Source organism: Crocuta crocuta, unplaced genomic scaffold (assembly GCF_008692635.1).
Source record: "Crocuta crocuta isolate KB4526 unplaced genomic scaffold, BGI_CrCroc_1.0 scaffold8, whole genome shotgun sequence".
Taxonomy (NCBI): domain Eukaryota; kingdom Metazoa; phylum Chordata; class Mammalia; order Carnivora; family Hyaenidae; genus Crocuta; species Crocuta crocuta.
In genome coordinates, this window is record NW_027532162.1 from 2,160,786 (window position 1) to 2,180,765 (window position 19,980).

Genomic DNA, 19,980 nt, shown 5'->3' on the forward strand with positions numbered 1-19,980 from the left:
TTCTCCGTTTTCTTTCAGGCTTCCATCGGCTGCCAGTGCTAAGGGAAGGTGTGTGGGGAAAACACATCTGGGAGAAGGAGGGAGGAATACGGGAGAAACAGGCTATACACAGCAGCTGGCCGTCCTTTAAATGTAGTAGCTCACAAAACACAGATGAGACAGATCAGAGATTAATTCATTGAAAAACATTTAAGCAAATACCAACTACGTACAAGACAATACAGTTAACAGTACTAATGTTCCCACCCACTGTCAAGAAACAAATGACAGTCACTTATACATTTCTCCATTCATTCGGATACTCACAGAGTGCCTATAATGTATCAAAAGCACAAGCCAGCAGTGAGTTGGAGAAAATCAGTCCACCTCACCAGGCAATCTGGTTTATGGGGTGGGAAGAGAAAGGCCACTAAATTTCAAATTCAAGTTACTGAGTTATTACCAAGACAGGTGCTAGACAGATGGCTGGTGCACGATAAAAGGAGACCTGCCCTAGTCTAGGAGTCAGGGAAAGAGGCTTGCACACAAAGACACGGGAGCTACGAGATGCAGCAGCAGGAATGGCACAGGTGGGGGACGGGGAGTGGAAGGGCCCACCCTCCAGGGAACCAGCACGGATGAATCTGTGGCAAGGCAGGAAGGAAGCCTGGTTAAAGACATGAAAAGGAAAGTTGTGCATCAGAAATACACAGTGAAGGGAAAAGAGAACGGAAGCAAAGCAGGGGCAGCTCGATCAGGGCCCAACAGGCCACGTTAACCATTTTGTTCTCAATGTTGAAAGCAGCTCAAACCACTGAAAGATCTTATTAGGCTGGAGTGACGCCCAGATTCACTTTTCATTTTTAAAAAATGTTTATTTTGCTTTATTTTTTTAAATGTTTACTTTGAGGGGAGCGGGGGGGGAGAGAGAGAGAATGTGTGTGAGAGAGAGAGAGAGCAGGGGGAGGTGCAGAGAAAGGAGAATCCCAAGCAGGCTCTTTGCCATCAGCACAGGGCTCCACATGGGGTGTGAACTCACGAACCATGAAATCATGACCTGAGCCAAGATCAAGAGTTGGTCTTAACTGACTGAGCCATCCAGGTGCCCCCAGATTCACTCTTTAAAGATCACACTGGCTGCGGTGCAGGGGTGCCTGGGTGGCTCAGTCACTTGAACGTCCAACTTCGGCTCATGTTATGATCTCACAGTTCGTAGGTTCGAGCCCCCCGTCGGGCTCTGAGCTGACTCAGAGCCTGAAGCCTGTTTCAGTCTGTGACTCCCTCTCTCTCTGACCCTCCCCTGCTCACACTGTCTCTCTCTCTCTCTCTCAGAAATAAATAAAACATTTTTTTTTTAAAGTTTGAAAAAAAAATAAACTTAAAAAAAAAGTCAACTGAGAGTCCTGACAGAGGGAAAGTAGGCAGGGGAGGGAGGGAGGCAGAGAAGAAAGTGCCAAAGACAGTAACGAAATAGAAAACATTTAAAAGGACCAAAAGGGCACATCAAAAACAAAAACTACATAAGTTGAAAATAAGGAATAAAAGACAGTCCATGCAAATAGTAACAAAAATAAACTGATTTTCCAATCCCCAAAACAGAATTTTGGGTAAAATTAGACATGACCAAGAGTACAATATGCCAACACAAAGAACGATCTACAAAGATTAACAATTCTGAATTTAAGAAAGCAAACAGTGATAGAGAAATCGCCAAGTCCAGAATCAGAGATAACTTATCACATCAGAAATTGGCAGTCAATAAAGTTGTAAAAAAACAAACAATGTGAACAGCATTAAAAACTTAAACACACATACATATACACACAGATATATCATCTTGGCCTAACAAAGAGAATATACATTCTTTTTTTTTTAAATTTTTTTTTTAATATTTTTATTTATTTCTAGGAGAGAGAGAGAGAGAGAGACAGCATGAGCAGGGGAGGGTCAGAGAGAGAGGGAGTCACAGACTGAAACAGGCTCCAGGCTCTGAGCTGGCAGTCAGCACAGAGCCTGACGCGGGGCCCGAACCCACGAACCGCGAGATCATGACCTAAGCGAAAGTCGGACGCCCAACCGACTAAGCCACCCAGGCGCCCCGAGAATATACATTCTTTTAAAATGCATGGGGGCACCTGGGTGGCTCAGTCGGTTAAGCGTCCAACTTCAGCTCAGGGTTCGAGCCTTCGTGGGTTTGAGCCCTGCATCAGGCTCTGTGCTGATAGCTCAGAGCCTGGAGCCTGTTTCGGATTCTGTGTCTCTCTCTGCCTCTCTCTGTCTGCCCCTCCCCACCCATGCTTTGTCTCTGTCTCAAAAATAAACTATTAAAAAAAAAAAAAGCATGGAAAACATTTTAACTGGATCAAAAAAAAAGTCTCATCACATTTCAAGTAGTGAATATCAATAAACATATTCTATGACCATACCCTGCAAATGAGTTGATCAGAAACAAAATTAAGCACCATGAATAGAAACTAAAAAAATGCCTGCTTAGAAATTCAAGGGTTAAAGAGGGACTAAATCACTAACGGTAATAACAAAATATTTAGATCTTAATAACAATGACATCACCACATATCTAACATACAGAAGACTGCTAAAGCAATACTGAGAAAGAATTCTATAGCTTTGAGCACATTATTAAATATAAAGGCTGGGGCACCAGGGTGGCTCAGTTGGTTAAGTGTTCAGCCTCAACCCAGGTCATGATCTCTTGATTTGTGGGTTCGAGTCCCACATCAGGTTCTATACTGCTGGTATGGAGCCTGCTTGGGACTCCTCCTCTTTCTCTCTCTGTCCCTTTCCCACTTGTGCGTGCTCGGTCTCTCTCAAAATAAAATAAACTTGGGGCGCCTGGGTGGCTTAGTTGGTTAAGCGTCCGACTTTCGCTTAGGTCATGATCTCGCGGTTCGTGGGTTCGAGCCCCACATCGGGCTCTGTGCTGACTGCCAGCTCAGAGCCTGGAGCCTGTTTCAGTCTGTGACTCCCTCTCTCTCTGACCCTCCCCTGCTCACACTGTCTCTCTCTCTCTCTCTCTCTCTCCTAGAAATAAATAAAAATTAAAAATAAAATAAAATAAAATAAACTTTTTTTTTTTTTAAAGGATAAAACCCTATGTTGTCAAATCAGACAGCTAGAAAAAGAGTAAACCTTAAAAAAACAGACAGGAAATAAAGATTACAACAGATTCACAAACAATAGCTGCTTGTGTATTTGAAACAAAATTTTAATCGACAAACTCTTGCAAGTCTGTTCCGGGAAGAATTACAGTAAGAACAAGAGGGTAAAGCTCGGCTAGTGACTGAGCCCAGCAGCTGCCGAGTAGCCCCGAGCAGGTCACAGCTCTGCAGAGGAGGGAACGAACACACTCCCCGCCCGGTCATGGCCACACCCACAACTGCAGACAGATGGTCCAGAGAGCAAAAGGCAGCAGAAGCAGAAGAAGAAACTGGCAAAAGTCACTATCAAGAAGAAGATCCAGGGGCACCTGGGTAGCACAGTCAGCTAAGTGTCTGACTTCGGCTCAGGTCATGATCTCACAGTTCGTGGGTTTAAGCCCCACGTCGGGCTCCGTGCTGCCAGCTCAGAGCCTGGAGCCTGCTTCAGAGTCTGTGTCTCCCTCTCTCTCTGCCCCTCCCCTGCTCACACTGTCTCTCTCTCTCTCTCAAAAATAAATAAAACATGGGGGGAAAAAAAGATATGGGGGATGCCTGGGTAGCTCAGTCAGTTGAGCATCTGACTTTGACGGTCACGATCTCACAGTTCACAAGTCCAAGCCCCGCATCGGCTCTGCTGACAGCTCAGAGCCTGGAGCCTGCTTCGGATTCTGCGTCTCCCTCTGTCTCTGCCCCTCCCTCCACCTCGCTTGTGCTCTCTCTCCCTCAAAAACGAATAGACATTAAAAATTTTTTTTAAAAAGAAGAAGAATGGGGCGCCTGGGTGGCTTAGTCGGTTAAGCGTCCGCCTTTCACTTGGGTCGTGATCTCGCAGTCTGTGAGTTCGGGCCCCGCGTCGGGCTCTGTGCTGACTGCCAGCTCAGAGCCTGGAGCCTGTTTCAGTCTGTGACTCCCTCTCTCTCTGACCCTCCCCTGTTCACGCTGTCTCTCTCTCTCCTAGAAATAAATAAAACATTTAAAAAAATAAAAATAAAAAGAAGAAGAAGATCTGGGGTCCAGAGCTGACAGTGACAGAGACAGAGCTCTGCCAGAGGACATACCTGTCCCAAAACGGGATTCATGCTCTCAAGGGAACACCCATGGCACTAATTTACTGCAATACATCCTTTTTCCTTTGAGGAAAGGGGAGGAAAGGGATAAACAATTTTAGAAAACAGACTTAAAATGGGAGTGAGAAAGAAAAGGGAACAGGGCTCAGTTCAAGATGAGGTAGGGTAGAAGGAACAGGCAAAGGCGATGAAGTAGTGGCTGGCCAGAGAGATGGGAGCCAGAAAGGTAGAAAGTCGAGCTCAAAGTGTCAGGGCACCTGGGTGGCTCCACTGGTTGGGTGTCTGACTTGATTTCGGCTCAGGTCATGATCTCACTGTTTGTGGGATTGAGCCCCCATCAGGCTCTGTGCTGACAGCACAAAGCATGCTTGGGATTCTCTCTCTCTCTCTCTCTCTCTCTCTCTGCCGGTCCCCTGCTCCTGCTCAAGCACTCTCTAAATAAATAAGTAAACTTTTAAAAAAGTTTCTTTAAAAGAAATAGTAAAAAAATAAACAAATGAAATGTCACACCCAGGAGTGTGTCAAAGAAGAGATGGTGCTCAGCTGTGTCAGCGCTGCTGTGGAGGCATGGAGGCTGCGTGCCGCACGTGCCTCATGGCGTCCGGGGCTTGGCAGCAGGAAGCTGAGTGACCAGTATCCCGGGGAAATCGGAATAGTGGGAGCCAAGGTCACACTGGGACAGAAGGACAAATGTTTCTAAGTGAATTTGTAATTTAGGAGCTAAAGCCCATTCGGCTCCTGCTAAGACCCAGAGCATTGCTACGGAAGACCGTGCCACAGGCGTATTAGAGGAGGCCACTGCCGGTGGACGTGGAGGCCAAGGTGCCTCAGGCGCTGTGCGGCGGACACGAACCTGCCCAGAGGACGGCAGAACTGGAGTGGGAGGGAAGGCTGAGAGGCAGGTACTGAAGTCTTCGATGAGCAGAGGTGGCCATGAGGAAGAAAGAAAAGCGGAGGCATCTAAAGGGCAGAGGCTTCGAAGGGACATCAGGAGGAGTGGCAAATGGACCCGCACTTGGAATCCAGCAGTCAGGACTCTGCCTTCCCAGATCTACTTGTGCCTCACTTTCTGAGCAAGTAAGGAAACGCAAATTGTGGCCATGCCAAGGAAAGCCCTGAGCGTGAGACCCACCACTCCTAAAAATTTTTTTAATGTTTATTTTTTTTTAAATTTTTTTTAGTGTTTTATTTATTTCTAGGATAGAGAGAGAGAGAGAAAGCGTGAGCAGGGGAGGGTCAGAGAGAGAGGGAGTTACAGACTCTGAAACAGGCTCCAGGCTCTGAGCTGGCAGTCAGCACAGAGCCCGACGCGGGGCTCGAACCCACGAACCGCGAGATCATGACCTAAGTGAAAGTCGGACGCTTAACCGACTAAGCCACCCAGGCGCCCCTAATGTTTATTTATTTTTGAGAGACAGTGAGACAGAGTGCCAGCAGGGGAGGGGCAGAGAGAGGGGGAGACACAGAATCTGAAGCAGCTCCAGGCTCTGAGCTGTCAGCACAGAGCCCGACGTGGGGCTCAAACCCACAAACCGCAAGATCATGACCTGAGCCGAAGTCGGCCACTTCACCGAAGAGACCCACCATTTCTAAATGAGCTGAGCTAATCCTGCCCTCAGTCCTGCTAGCTACACGCACACCTGCTCCAAAATCCAGAGGAAAGAAAAGCACGATGTAAGGAGTTGTACAATTCCCGGGATTACTTGCAAAGAAGGAAAAGGGACTGTAAGGGGACACTATGACCAATTCTGTTCGGGATACCAAGACAAGGGAGATGCAGCTTCCAGACAAACAGCTCCTCCAGATGCTCAAGACTCGAGCCACAGCCTCTTCCTGGAAGAGCCCAGAAGAACAGCACAAGGTTCAAGGTTGTGACTAATTTCTATGAGCCTCTCAACAAAAGCAGAGGAGCTGGCAACGCGGCCTCCACGAGCTCTGGTAACTAACAGTGACCATATTGGGCTTGTGACAGGGATTTTAAAAGATCATCTAATTTACTCAAGTAAATCCTTAGAGGACTATAATCTCAACAAATTCGTTCATTTAAAAACACAATGTGCCTGTTATGCACATGCACTGTGACAAATATGGATGAATAAGATGGTTTCTGCCCTCAAGATTTCACGATCTAGTGGGGGAGATAGAGATTCAAACAAAAATTCCAAATTATAAGAAAAAGTGGAAGGACATTCATAGTAGTCAAACAGCAAGAGCAAAGGAAAAAGAGGTTTCTTATTTTTAATGTTTATTCTGAGAGAGAGAAGAGAGAGTGTGCGAGTGAGGGTCAGAGAGGGAGAGAATCTCAAGCAGGCTTCATGCTCTCAGCACAGAACCTGATGTGGGGCTCAAACCCATGAACTGTGAGATCATGACCTGAACCGAAATCAAGTTGGATGCTTAACGGCCTGAGCCCCCAGCTGCCTCTAGGAGACAGGTTTCTGCACTACGCAGGAGTACAACTCAGCCCAAGCCGTCCTCCAACTACAGGGCACTGTCTTCCCTATTTTACTGCTATATCTCACCAGGAGCTCAAGAAAAAACTGCTACATCTGGGTCCCTGACCCCTAAACCAGTGTGAGAGTCTGAGTGTAGTCTGCATCTCTTGGTTGCCTACCCAGTACCTACATATAAATCTATTCTCCTGTCTGCTATCTACTCACACCGCGGCTCCAAAAGCGGGCTCCAGGGCAGTCAGGGTACAAGATGACCCAACCTCCTCGCTAAAGGCCACTCGTACGTACTTCCTTGGCCATAGGAATGGGCTGGTAATACAATCTGCGGCAACAGGTCAAAGAAGGAGGTTTGCTGGGGGCTTCAGCGAAACAATCTTTCTTACTCTCCTGAGAAAATGACTGGAAGACCTGTTTACTCTCATCCTGATACTGGCTCTCATTCCGGACCACGTGTTACAGAAATGTGAAGCCTGGACCTCTACCAGCATTTTGCCACTTAGGCCAGGCTGACACAAAGCGGAAAGCAGAACCAAGAGAATCTCAGCAAAACTGAGTTGGCACCCCAATCAAACCATGCCAGGAGCCCACCTTACCTGTGTAATTTTCAACAACATAAGCCAATGCATGCTCTTTAAAGTTTAAACAGCTTGTTTGAGCTAGGTTTCCTATTACTTGTAAACCAAAACATACCTAATACTATATTTGAAGAATACTCAAGTCATAAAAACTACCAGCAAATCACCATCCACCAGCTCCTTTTACAGAACGTTTCAATGTTCATCTCTTGCGCCTACAAAAAGTCTTTGTTAAACCTAATTCTCAAATATTAAAATATAAATCTTTTCCCTATCTTTAAACTTTGGAGGACAACTAGTTAACCCCTAAATAATAAAACAATGGCTCTAACTTATCTATAAAAATTTATTTGAAAAATTTACAAATTTATAAATTTAACTACAAAAAATATGAAAATTATTCAAGGTTGAAAAAAATACACACACTCACCCCTAAGCAAAGTTACAAGACCAATGCCAAATGAAAGAAAAAAATCTGTGATTCATATCACAAAGGGCTAATCTCCCTAATAAAGAACTCCTTTAAAAAATTTTTAAGATATCCAACAATCCAACAGAAAAATGGGCAACAGATATGAGAAAGTCCATATAAAAAAAAATACATGCAATTCTTAATATACAGAAAGATGCTCAACCTCTCTCATCACATGGGAAAAAAAGAATACAAATTTCTCACCTATCAGATCAAATTCAAGTTTGACAACATACTTGGTGAGGCTGTGGGGAAACAGGTATTCTCATGTGGGAGTACAAAACAATAAAACCCCTTCCTGTGGAGGGTGATCTGATGATATATGTCAAAAATACATAAAAGGGTGCCTGGGTGGCTCAGTCCGACTTCAGCTCAGGTCATGATCTCAAGGTTCCTGAGTTTGAGCCCCATGTGGGGCTGTGCTGACAGCTCAGAGCCTGGACCCTGCTTCGGATTCTGTGTCTCCTTCTCTTCTTAACCCTCCCCCGCTTGCCCTCTGTCTCTGTCTCTCTCAAGATAAATAATAAACATTAACCAAAAAAAAATTTTTTTTAGGGGCACCTGGGTGGCTAAGTTGGTTGAGCTCCTGACTTCGGCTTAGGTCATGATCTCACAGTTTGTGAGTTCCTGCCCCACGTCGGGCTCTGTGCTGACCTGCTTCAGATTCTGTGTCTCCTTCTCTCTCTGCTCCTCCCCTGGTCATGCTTCCTCTCTCTCTCTCTCTCTCTCTCAAAAATAACCATTAAAAATTTTTTTTTTAAATTTTTTAATTATATAGGCATTGACCCTCTGGCCCAGCAGTACCTCCTCTGGAAATACATCCTGTAAATATACCTGCCTACATGCAAAATAATATACATGCACAGTTATTTCTGCAGCGTTATTTGTAATAATAATAAAAAAAAGACAGTAATACATATCCAGAGCACAGAATATAAACTATAAAAAAAGACGGAAGAAGCTCTCTATTTATTTACTAATATGGTAAGATCTCCAATATATATCATTCATTAAGCAGAAAAGAAAAACAAGACACAAATACCCTACATAGTGTGCTCCCTCAATTTCTTTTCTCTTCAAATGTCATCTTATTCTTAAGGCAACAGAAGGATGAGTCAAAAACAAATAAAATGATTATAGACAGAGAGAGCTTGCTTTGCAGGGAGAACAGAAATGGAAGCTAAGCATCTCTGACAGAACCCTGTTCTACAGTTCTGATGTTGGAACCACAGAAAAGTCTTCTATAATTAAAACACAATTTTTTTCTAATAGATTTATTAAGGTACACTTAACATACAAGGAACTGTGCATATTAAACGTGTACAGTTTGAGGAGCTTAGACATGCACGCCCCCATGATGCCAACACCATACCCAAGGTAACAGACTCACCCTACACCTCCCAAAGCTTCCTCACATCCCTTCATTTGTGTTAAGTGGTAAGATCTACCTCTTAAATTCTGCAGGGCATGACACCATGGTGTTAACCAGAGGTACTACGCTCTAGAGCAGATGGTAAGAATCTATTCATCTAACATTAACTGAAACTTGCACAAAATCAAGTTTAAAAACAATCCCTTGTGTTCTAAAACTGGATTATGGTAACAGTCAGGCAACTTGGTAGGTTACTAAAAATCACTGAATTATACACTTAAAATAGATGGCCGGAAGGTACAATAATTTGAGTGGAGTCTGAAGAGGCAGAGGAAGAACTAAAGAAACCCAGTTAATGCCAACGTCTTTCCGACTTCAGGGAGCACACGAACTATCTGGGGACCCTCTAGGAATGCAGATTTTGATTCGGTAAGCCTGGCATGAGACCCAATTCTGTACTTCCCACAGGCTCCCAGGGGATGACACTGATGGTGCTGGTCTGGGCACCATAGTCTGAGGTTGTCCAAGCTGTCAGCAAGAGGAGCTTTGCTTTAAAAAGTAGCTGAGAAATTGGGGCAGTAGCTCCCGGAGGCAAAGGACAGGTACCAAGTGGGTGGGGGCCCGAAAAGGCTTTTTCTTCCCTTTAGCCATAGGAGTCGATCGAGTGCGGGCTAGAGCGGACAGTGGGTGCCAGGGGTTATAACGACTAAGCACAGCATTTAAGACAGGAGTAGCTGTAGACAGCAGCAGCGGAGCAGGAGCCAACATCTCTGAGATATGACAGGCAGTGATGAGGATCCAATGAGGGATGGCATTGCAAAACTGTGATGACCTGAGTTCTGAAACGGGACAGAGTGCTAGGAGTCCCACAGGAGGACAAGGCACTGGTGTGGTACGTTACCCCAGAGGGAGTACCAAAAGAAAGAATACACATTAAAAAAGAGTTCTAGAAGCTAGGAGACAGCCAATATTTAGATGATCATCATGAAGAAAGATAATCTTGTCCTCTAATCAGGTCTTACTAAAGCCTCCACCCTCACAGTAACTCTTCAAGGAGCCGTGCCACATCCTCAGGCCTCAGGTCTCTAGTCACCTTGGTTTAGAATCCCATCTCCCTTCAGCCCGTCCACCTATCAGAATTCAGTTCATAAAGCTTTCTTTTAAATGTTTATTTATGGGGGGGGGGGGGAGAGGGGGGAGCAGAGAGACAGGGAGACACAGAAACCGAAGCAGGCTCCAGGCTCTGAGCTGTAGCCCAGAGCCGGATGCAAGGCTCTGAACTCATGAACCACAAGATCATGACCTGAGCAGAAGTTGGACACTTAGTAGACTGAGCCACCCAGATGCCCCCAGAATTCAATTCCAGTATCACCTTATTAAAGCCTCTCTAAGTTTCCCCTGCAACTAAAACAAAGATCACATTGTAACACTGTATCACTATCATCTATGATCTGAACCAATGAAACACTCTTACGAGACTCAATCTTGTAAGTACTTCTTGTATTCCTCCCTCTAGTTAGGGCAGCAAGAGCAAAGGAATGATCCAGAAGAAAAAGAAAAGCAACATAAGGCATGGCCAACTTAGAATCCTAGATAATCACCTGCTGAGTAAAAACCCCAAGTACCACAGAGGCCTCTTCATAGAGCTACAAGTGTTACCTACCGGACAGGAGAGCCCTGATGCTCTTACATTCAACCACACGTGACACAGGAGAAAAGGTAAACTGAGACTTAACAAAACCAGGGTGCTTAAGCTTTCTATGCTAGGGACTCCTTCTCACAATCATGTTTTCAAATACAAAAGATTACAAGAGATCAATTATTAAAATAGTTATTAAAGTTTTTTTATTTCACCCTATAACAAGCTCCAGTGAAGACCCACTAACCACTACAATTCCAAAGGAGTGATGAGTGTAAGTGAGATCTGATCTGTCTGCAACAACATAACGGGATACGCAAACACCTGTGATTTTCTCTGGTGATAAAGTCACAAGTTTGTTACTACTGTGATTTGTTGACTAAATCCACAATTGGAAGGACACACTGAAATCCTGTTAATTTTTGCCTATCTAGGTTGATATATCCTGTAAATTCTATTCAGATTACGCAGCTCATAAGGGAATAGTGTGTGCACATCTAACCACTACTTACTTGCCCATCTCACCCCCAGATCGTAGGCACTTTAGGCCAAGTGCTACGTCTTATTTGTCTTTGGGTCTACGGGTCCAATAAATGTTGGCAGGATGAGTAAGGCATCTACTAGGCCACTGGCCTGTGAGCTCCTTGACGGCAGAGATTCTGTCTCAACAACAACCCAGAGCGACCACTCAAATCTTGACAGAATGAATGTGTGTGAATATCTTATCTCCTTGGCTGGATGATAATCCTCTCAAGGTAAGGGATCATGTCTCCTACTTCTTTGATTTCCCATAGTCTAGTATACTGCTTTTCACCCAAAACCACTCAAATATTTCTTAAACGAGACATTAAAACTGTGCCTCTGAAATGAAGATCAAAGTCAGTAAAAAGAACGAGCACCTGTAGCACTTCTGCCGTAGCTGGGAAAACAAGGGCAGGGCAGCAGTGAGGCTGGGTGCGCACCAGCCAGAGGAGGGACCGAGCCAAGCCACAGAGCTCATCTGCAATGTGGCTACTTGAGAAGATGCTAAAATATTCATACTCTTACTTGTAAAATACAAAAACCTTATAAGTTACTTCTTCACCCTGCTTCTTCCTTATGCTTCTTCTTTCTTACAAAATCTTGCTTCTTTCTTATAAGATCTACATTTTCCACTGCTACAAAATTAAAGTGTAGCAGAGATTGACTTGGCATGTTCTTAGCACAAAATACCCTACTTTTTAAAAATCCATTATTACAAAACAGAATTGAGAACGTAAAGCAGGACTCAATTAACAAATTACCAATTGGCAGAGAAGTTGAGAAAAATGCTAAAACGTAAGAGCAATCGCCAACTCAACCCCAATCAAAAATGAAGATGAAGCATTTCTGAAGTTAGAACAATAAAGATACAAGTTTTCAAATGTACAAAAATGTGATCTAAACACACTTCAGGGCAAATCACCTGTTTGAAATCCAACCCAGAATTCTTCTCCATCTAGGCAGAGAAATACTTCTCCACCTTTACTCCTGAACTCCACTTGATATTTGCACTGCTTACACCATGTGCACAGCACACGCCTTCTACTTGACAGTCCAATTGTCAGTACAAAAATACAAGCTTCTTAACAGACAGAAGTGTCTTCCTTGACTTCACTTTACCACAAGAGACACCAGCACCTTGTACATAACAGTTCTGCAATAAACTCTTGGTGAATGAGGATTTTTTTTAAAAAGCAAGACGGACCTTGCACAGTATTATAAAAAACTGTGGATGAGGACTCCTCCTCTATCCTTCCCCCTCTCTCTGCCCCTCCCTGGCTCTCTCTCTCTCTCAAAAGAAATAAACTTGAATGAATGAATAAATAAATAAATCTTAAAAAAAAAAAAGATGCCAAACGTTCAGAGAATAAGATAACTTGTCACGGAAAACTTAAAATGTCCTGGGGCACCTGGGTTGCTCAGTGGGTTAAGCATCCAACTTTGGCTCAGGTCATGAACTCCCACTTTGTGAGTTTGAGCCCTACGCTGGGCTCTGTGCTCACAGCTCAGAGCCTGGAGCCTGCTTCCGATTCTGTCTCCCTTTCTCTGCCCTTCCCCCATTCACTCTCTCTCTCAAAAATAAACAAACCTTACCAAATAGTAATAAATAATAAATAAATAAATAAAATGCCCTGAAAATTGGGGCACCTGGGCGGCTCAGTTGGTTAAGCATTCAACTTCAGCTCAGGTCATGATCTCGCAGGATTTGTGGGTTCAAGCCCCACATTGGGCTCTGTGCTGACAGCTCAGAGCCTGGAGCCTGCTTTGGATTCTGTGTCCTCCACTCTCTGCCCCTCCCCCACTCATGCTCTGTCTCTCTCCTTCAAAAGTAAATAAACAAATTTTTTTAAAGGAGAAGGGGCACCTGGACGGCTTAGTCAGTTAAGCATCGGACTTCAGCTCAGGTCATCATCTCACAGCTAGTGGGTCTGAACCCCTCCAGGCTCTGTGCTGACAGCTCCGAGCCTGGAGCCTGCTTGAATTCTGTCTTCCCCTCTCTCTCTGCCCCTCCCCCACTAGAGCTCTGTCTCCGTCTCTCTCTTAAAAATAAACACTTAAATAAATAAAATGTCCTGAAAATTAAGACAGAGAATGTCTACCAATTAAAGTTATTTCTGCTTTTGATGTTTATTCTTAAATAACCAAATAGGGCCACATGTCATATTTCTTCACAAACGAACCTCACTGAAATATAAATAAAATTGTTCTCTAAGATATCATATTACAAAAATCTTCACATTTATTTTTAAAACAAGGTTCTTTAGGCATATAGCCAAATTACTCACTGATAAAATCCACTGTTTTGATTCTTGCTCAAGTTTTCTACCAAAGCACGATAAATACTTAAATAAATGAAGTCGCTAGATTAACCCAATGATAATAAACATAGGACAAGTTTCTTGAGGGCAGAGACCTGGTCTAAACCCAGCATCTAGAAGATGCTAAGCATGCCCCACACCTATCTACTAAAACAGTGGCATCCATGACTATCTCCTGGGTTTCCAGGACACATTCTGAGAGCTGCTTGCTTACCACTGCTCATATTCACCCGTTCTGTCTTTCCTCTTCTTCAAGGTCAAGAGAACCAAGGGATCATATGAAAGTTTCTCTAGTCTACTCTAAGAGATAAGTTAAGATGCTTTCCCCTCAGTATGTAAGATTTGATAGTCAAATAACTAATTATCAATATTTCAGAAGACATTAAGTAGCCCTTAACAGGAAAAAACTACAGGTTTCCACTCAATTTCACATGTGCCCTACTAAATTAAGCAGAACGCTTCTCAAAGTAAATCTGATATAAAAAGCTCTGGTCTTCTAAGCCTCTTTCTAAACTAGAAACAGAGAGCAGAGAGATGTGAAAATTACAAATGGAGAGAAGGGTGTGAACATGACCTTCTCTGGAGCAGTCCAGTATCTAAAACCAGTCTGGAAAAAAACCTTTAAAAGGCTTCTAGCTCACCCTCCCACACGGTGCATGAATTCCTCAGGCACCAACAGGTGCTCCTGCCGTCTTCGAGAAAGAGACCGTCTCCCACACAGAATGCTCATTCTCTCCCAAGTCAACCCACTGCACTCCTGGACAACTCCGGCTCTGAAAACATTCTAGCTGTTATTAAATGACTCTTCTGGCCGAGCTTCATGTCAACCCAGTGAGTGCAAAGCCTTTTCTAGCATAAAGACCTAGAATCACAACACATTCAATTGCTTCCACAACACACCCCACACTCCTCAATTCCCATTAAAGAAGTAGGCAATAAATCCAAGACATGAAGACATCTTCCCAATAGAAAAATGAATTTATTTTCATTAAAAAAACTATGGAGCACAGACTCCTACAACCTTCAAAGTTGAAAAGGCCTTGGAATAGGCCGTGGAAGCCATCTAATTCTACTCCCCCCCATTGTAGGAATTGCTTCAATAACATTTCTGGACAGCACATTTGTGGCCTGAAGTCTTAAGATAGGAGGGAAAAAGTAAGTCTCTTTGATTTAAATGTTAAGTAGCTCTGAGTATAGTTTTTACAAGTTGTCTGTTAGTACACAGATTTGTTAGGTAACGTGGTTTGACAGAAGTAGATCAAAAGTAATTTTCTTTGGTTACTTTGCATTACTTCATGGTCTACTGCCACACAATTTCCCAGCTGTAAGAAAGCTAAATTTGTTACCTACAAGAATTTTAAATGTCTTTTAAAAAGTGTGAGCCATGGGGCGCCTGGGTGGCTCAGTCAATTAAGCATCCACTCTCTTTTTTTTTTAATTTCTTAAAATGTTTTATTTATTTCTGAGAGAGAGAGAGACAGCGTGAGGGTCAGAGAGAGAGGGAGACACAGAATATGAAACAGGTTCCAGGTTCTGAGCTGGCTGTCACCACAGAGCCCGACGCGGGGCTCGAACCCACGAACACTGAGATCATGTCCTGAGCCGAAGTCAGACGCTTAACCGACTGAGCCACCCAGGCGCCCCAAGTATCCACTCTCGATACTGGTTCAGGTCATGATTTCATGGTCGTGAGACTGAGCCCCATGTCCGGCTCTGTGTTGAATGTGGAGCCTGCTAGGGGCTCCTTCTCTCCCCACCTCCACCCTCTCTCTCTCTGTACCTTCCCTGCTCATTCTCTCTCAAAATAAATATAAAACTTAATAAAAACTTAAACTTAAGTTTTATAAACTTAAAAAAAATATGTGAGCCACTAAAAATAGACATTTGAGAAGCCCAAAATTAAATAGTTTTTTTAGCTTGTAAATATCTTTTTAAAAGTATGGCATAGATGGACACAGATGCTTTATTCAGTCATTCACTCAACAAATAAACAGTTAGGGCCTACTTTATGGCGGACACTGTGCTGGGCACTAGGAAAACAGTCAACGCAGAAAAGACAACGTATCTTTTAAGGGAGCTTTGTTTATAGAAGAGACAGATTGCCACCCAGAGAATTACAAACTGAGACAAGTGCTAGAAAGGCAAAGTCCAGGCTGCTATGAGAACATGCAAGAAGGAAAACTGACCTAGCTTGGGGATTCAGAGCAGGACATGCTCGGAAGTGATATCTACGCAGAGATCTGATGGTTGCCACTCACATTTATGTAAAATCAGAGCTCATAAAATGAAAGGGTTGGTCCAATAAGCCCAGCTACCTTTGGCATCTTTATCATAAAACAAGGTCTTTAACAAAAGGGGGAAAAAAAAAAGGAAAGGCAACTACTATACAAACAGGTGTAAAGGCAAGTAGTTGATGGTTCTTTGGAGACAGGGCCAGGGTTTTACTCTAGTGCGGGTCCCCAACTAGTATAATTGTCACCATAGTGGTCACTCAAATCTTTGTTGAAATGATCAGTGTATTAAATCAATGCTCATCTTCAGTTAGGTAAAATAACTTCACAAAACTACATTTCCTTACACAAGAAACTCCATTACAAACTTCAACTGCAAAAAGAAGACACTTTCTTGTACCTCACAGGATTGCTACCAAGATTCGATGAGATAATATATGGCAAAATGCTGGGGTAGATCTTGAAGTGCCTGGAGGCCATGGCATCCGTGTGATCAAAAAGCTTGATCGGTCCCTTCTCACTATGACAGGTCTTTACAGTCAGCTGTGCTTCATCTTCCTGACCATGAGAGAAAAAGAAAACTGTAACACAGGTTTGCACTCCCTATCTAGCCTTGGCTTCCTCAGAGAGGGTGAGACTGCAAAACCCAAAGGTCCTGCCTAGCTCTAGAAACTGACCTGTAAATCTGTTTAAAAGGCCGAGAATACACGTCTCAGCTCAGATTTGAGACGACCCTGTCATCCACTCCATTCCCCCACAATTCCATACTTCCTTTTAGGAATGGCAGCACACAGCTCATGATGTTAAGTTTTTCGAAGATCTATTTTCCACTTGTTTTACATGCAGATTTAAGTTGAATGTATGTATCCAAATTAGGCTTTCTGAATGATCCAAGTAATTGTTGTAAAACTGTGTATGCCCTGATTTAAAAAATGAATAAATACAGTCAAAATGACCAACTGTAAGAACAGAGTTATAACTCCTAACCCCAAAATGTAAATTTTGGTTTTCTGAGTAGGAAAATTATCTGCTCTATTTTAAAATCAGAAAAGACAGGGTCGCCTGGGTGGCTCAGTCGGTTGAGCATCCAACTCTTGATTTCAGCTCAGGTCATGATCCCAGAGTTGTGGGAACAGATCCTGCATGGGGCTGAGCATGGGGCCTCCTTAAGATTCATATTCTTTCTTTCTTTCTCTCTCTCTCTCTCTTTCCCCCCCCCCGCCTTGCGCATGTGCCATGTGCTCTCTCTCAATATAAAAACATTTTTTTAATTTAAAAAATGAGAAAAGGCAATCTCAAAAACAATTACATACTCAGAAATAATAAATAAGTGCAAACACATTCACGGAAAATAGTTATAAAAAAATCACAATGGCTCGAAGAGAATGGAAATGTCTACCATATAATGCTATGTTACTGCATGAAAATGAAATTTTGCAAAAAGTCACAGAGCTCAAATAAATTATGCAGTTAAAGGCAAATCTACATGTTTAAGATTTATCTTGTTTATAATAATTTTGGGGTATGGTTTGTAAAGATATCCTAGGTGTGCCGGGGGGTTGGAGTGGCACTCAGTTGGTTAAGCCTCTAACTTCAGCTCAGGTCATGATCTCACTGTTTGTGAGTTCAAGCCCCACATCCGGCTCTGTGCTGACAGCTCAGAGCCTGGAGTCTGCTTTGGATTTTGTGTCTCCCTTTCTCTCTGTCCCTCCTCTGTTTGCACTCGCTCTCAAAAATAAGCAAACACTAAAAAAGGTTAAACTTGAAAAGCTCTCCTAGTTTTAACCTTCATTAAGTAGCATCCAGCTAAGAGAACACAACTATGGTACTTTCAATCAAGAAAGCTGTTTTGATGATGCAAACCAAGGCCACCAGATCCAAATAAGGTTTGCCACTAGAGTGCTTCAAAAATAATACACTTTCAAAGAAAATTAAAAAAAAAAAAAAGTTGACACTAGTAATTGCGGGTAAATTCAGTGGTTAAGCATTTTTAAAAATTGTACATGAATTTTAGTACTTAAAATTCTAAACTTATTTCCAGAGGAAAACGTTGATACTTTCGGTCCTAGTATCAATGTTAAGACAGCAGCTTCCTACCTGACAGTTACTTAAAAAAAAAAAAAAAGCACACACACACACATTTATTTATTTATTTGTTCAGAGTGCATGAATGCACGCAAGCACATACTGGGGAGGGCCAGAGAGAGAGAGAGAGAGAGGAAGAGGGAGAATTCCAAGCAGGCTCTGGCCTGACGAGTGGCTCAAACTCACAAACTGTGAGATCATGACCTGAAGTCGTACACCCAACCAACTGAGCCACTCAGGCGCCCCTGACATTACTCTTAATGTTTACTTTAACTATATTTTACACCTGCTGAGGGTTTCAGGCTTTAAAGTTCACTACAGTTACATTATAAATTACAAAGTGAGTACTGCCATGTTCTCTTTTTAAAGAGGAGCAGACAGAAGTTAAAGAACTCATCCAAGGTCACCCAACAAGTCAACAAAAAAGTTGGGAGCAGGACTAGAAGTTTAGCTCCTAGACTACTAACTACTTCACACTTCCTCAGTTGCAAAAGAGAAAAAATGAAGTCAAGCGATTTACTTTCAGTAATAGCATACCTCAAACACAAACGCTAGCCAAAAAGATGCACCTTGGCCAAATGAGAAAACTTGCTACATCTGAATACCACCCTCATTTCCCTAGGTCTTGAGAAACCAGGCAAAAACTTACTGCTTCTGGGTATATTACATCCTAGGGAACGTCCACTGTTCAGTGTGCACGATCTGCTGTCACACTAACCGAACATTTATAATCTGTTATCCCCTTTTCCCATGCCTAGGTGCTGTGGGACGAACCAACGTCCTTAACTCTTTCCAAAGTCAAGTCAAAGACCATAAATCTCAAAGGTAAGCAGTTCTCAGTGAGAACACAGTTACGTAGGCAATAAAGGAAAAGCTCTAATAAAGTTGCTTCTTTTGAAGAGACCTTTTTAAAGGATGATTACATGCTTCACAAAATTAATGTTAAGTCGCCCGTCGAGAAAAAAGCGATTCTTGTAAAGTAGCTTTTAAGGCATATCCCTCCCTCTCTGGGACACAGTCTGACTTGTTGGACGAGAACAATCTGGGCACGCTCACACAGAACACCGATGAACCAGCTTGGTTCACTCAAAACATCATTCCGACCTCCCAACTGTACTACTCAGTCTTTCCCATTCTGTAAGGGCCAAGATGACCCTCTTTAACAATCTCTCGGGAGAAGATTCCCCGGCGGAGAAAGTGACAGCCGTCCTCCTCCTGAGGTTTTCGGAAAGAGCGTTAACACCAGAAACGGAGGCTCCTAGGAAGTGTCAGTGCGGTAGCAGGTGGAGTAGCCCTCGGTGCCGAGCAGCTCCTTTCTGACCTAGTCTCAACCCTCCGCTGCCAGCCGGACTCCGCCTTACAGACCTGCCCGAGCCGCCCCGCGCCCCTGTTCTCTAACCCAGAGCGAGACACACAACTCCCGGGAGGCGAGGCAGCCTAAGCAGACAAGACGGCCACCCCACCTCTTCCGGGGACTCGCAGGCCCGCTCCCTGGCCGTGTCAGAGCCTGACGGACCCTGCCAGAGAGAAAGCATCTGGCCCCTCCTGGGGCCTCCCGGGCGGAACCGCGTACCCCACGGCCCCTTTCCACCGCCCCCACCCCCTGAAACACCACCTTCCTTATTCGTGAATCCCCCTTCCTCAGGAGCACCCCAGTGGAGTTACCGGCCCACTCAAAAGTAAGAGCGACCGCCACCTCTGTCGGTCACCCTGGGCCCCGCTGTCACCGCCCTGCTCCTGGCCTCTGCCCACGCCCCTGGCGGGCCCCGGTGACGCCCGGGTCGGTACCTTGCGGACCCCCTTGTAGATATAGAAGTAGAGCTCCCGGCCCACATTGAAGCAGAGGCGGTCGCCGTTGCCAGACTGGTCGTTGAGGTTTACAAAGGAGACGCGGACGGGGTTGGATCCCTGCGAGTTGAAGGGCACCCGGTTGGGCCGGCTGTACTCCGAGTGCGGCAGCAGCTTGTACAGACCTTCCCGAGTGGTGAATTGGGTCTTAATCTCGTTCATCTCCTTCCCTCCTCCCTCCGTCGCCATCTTGGAAAGCAGCGTTCATCCTGCCCTAAGTGCCCGGATCACGCCCACCGCGCAGGCGCCGCCCGGGGCTCT

General features: G+C 44.1%; 1 protein-coding gene across 6 annotated transcripts in view; it reads right to left on the reverse strand.

The window, feature by feature from the left end:
• Positions 1–19,942, reverse strand: part of WDR20 (WD repeat domain 20) — a 63,357-nt gene extending 43,415 nt beyond the window's left edge. For 5 of the 6 annotated variants that reach the window (XM_077776465.1, XM_077776461.1, XM_077776463.1 and 2 more), the window contains exon 1: positions 19,660–19,942. In XM_077776465.1, coding sequence (XP_077632591.1) covers positions 19,660–19,908 — 249 coding nt within the window. In that variant the 5' untranslated portion in view covers positions 19,909–19,942. The remainder of the gene's footprint in view (positions 1–19,659) is intronic. The other variant, XM_077776462.1, reaches the window with a different exon arrangement.
• Between the last annotated feature and the right edge of the window lie 38 nt (positions 19,943–19,980).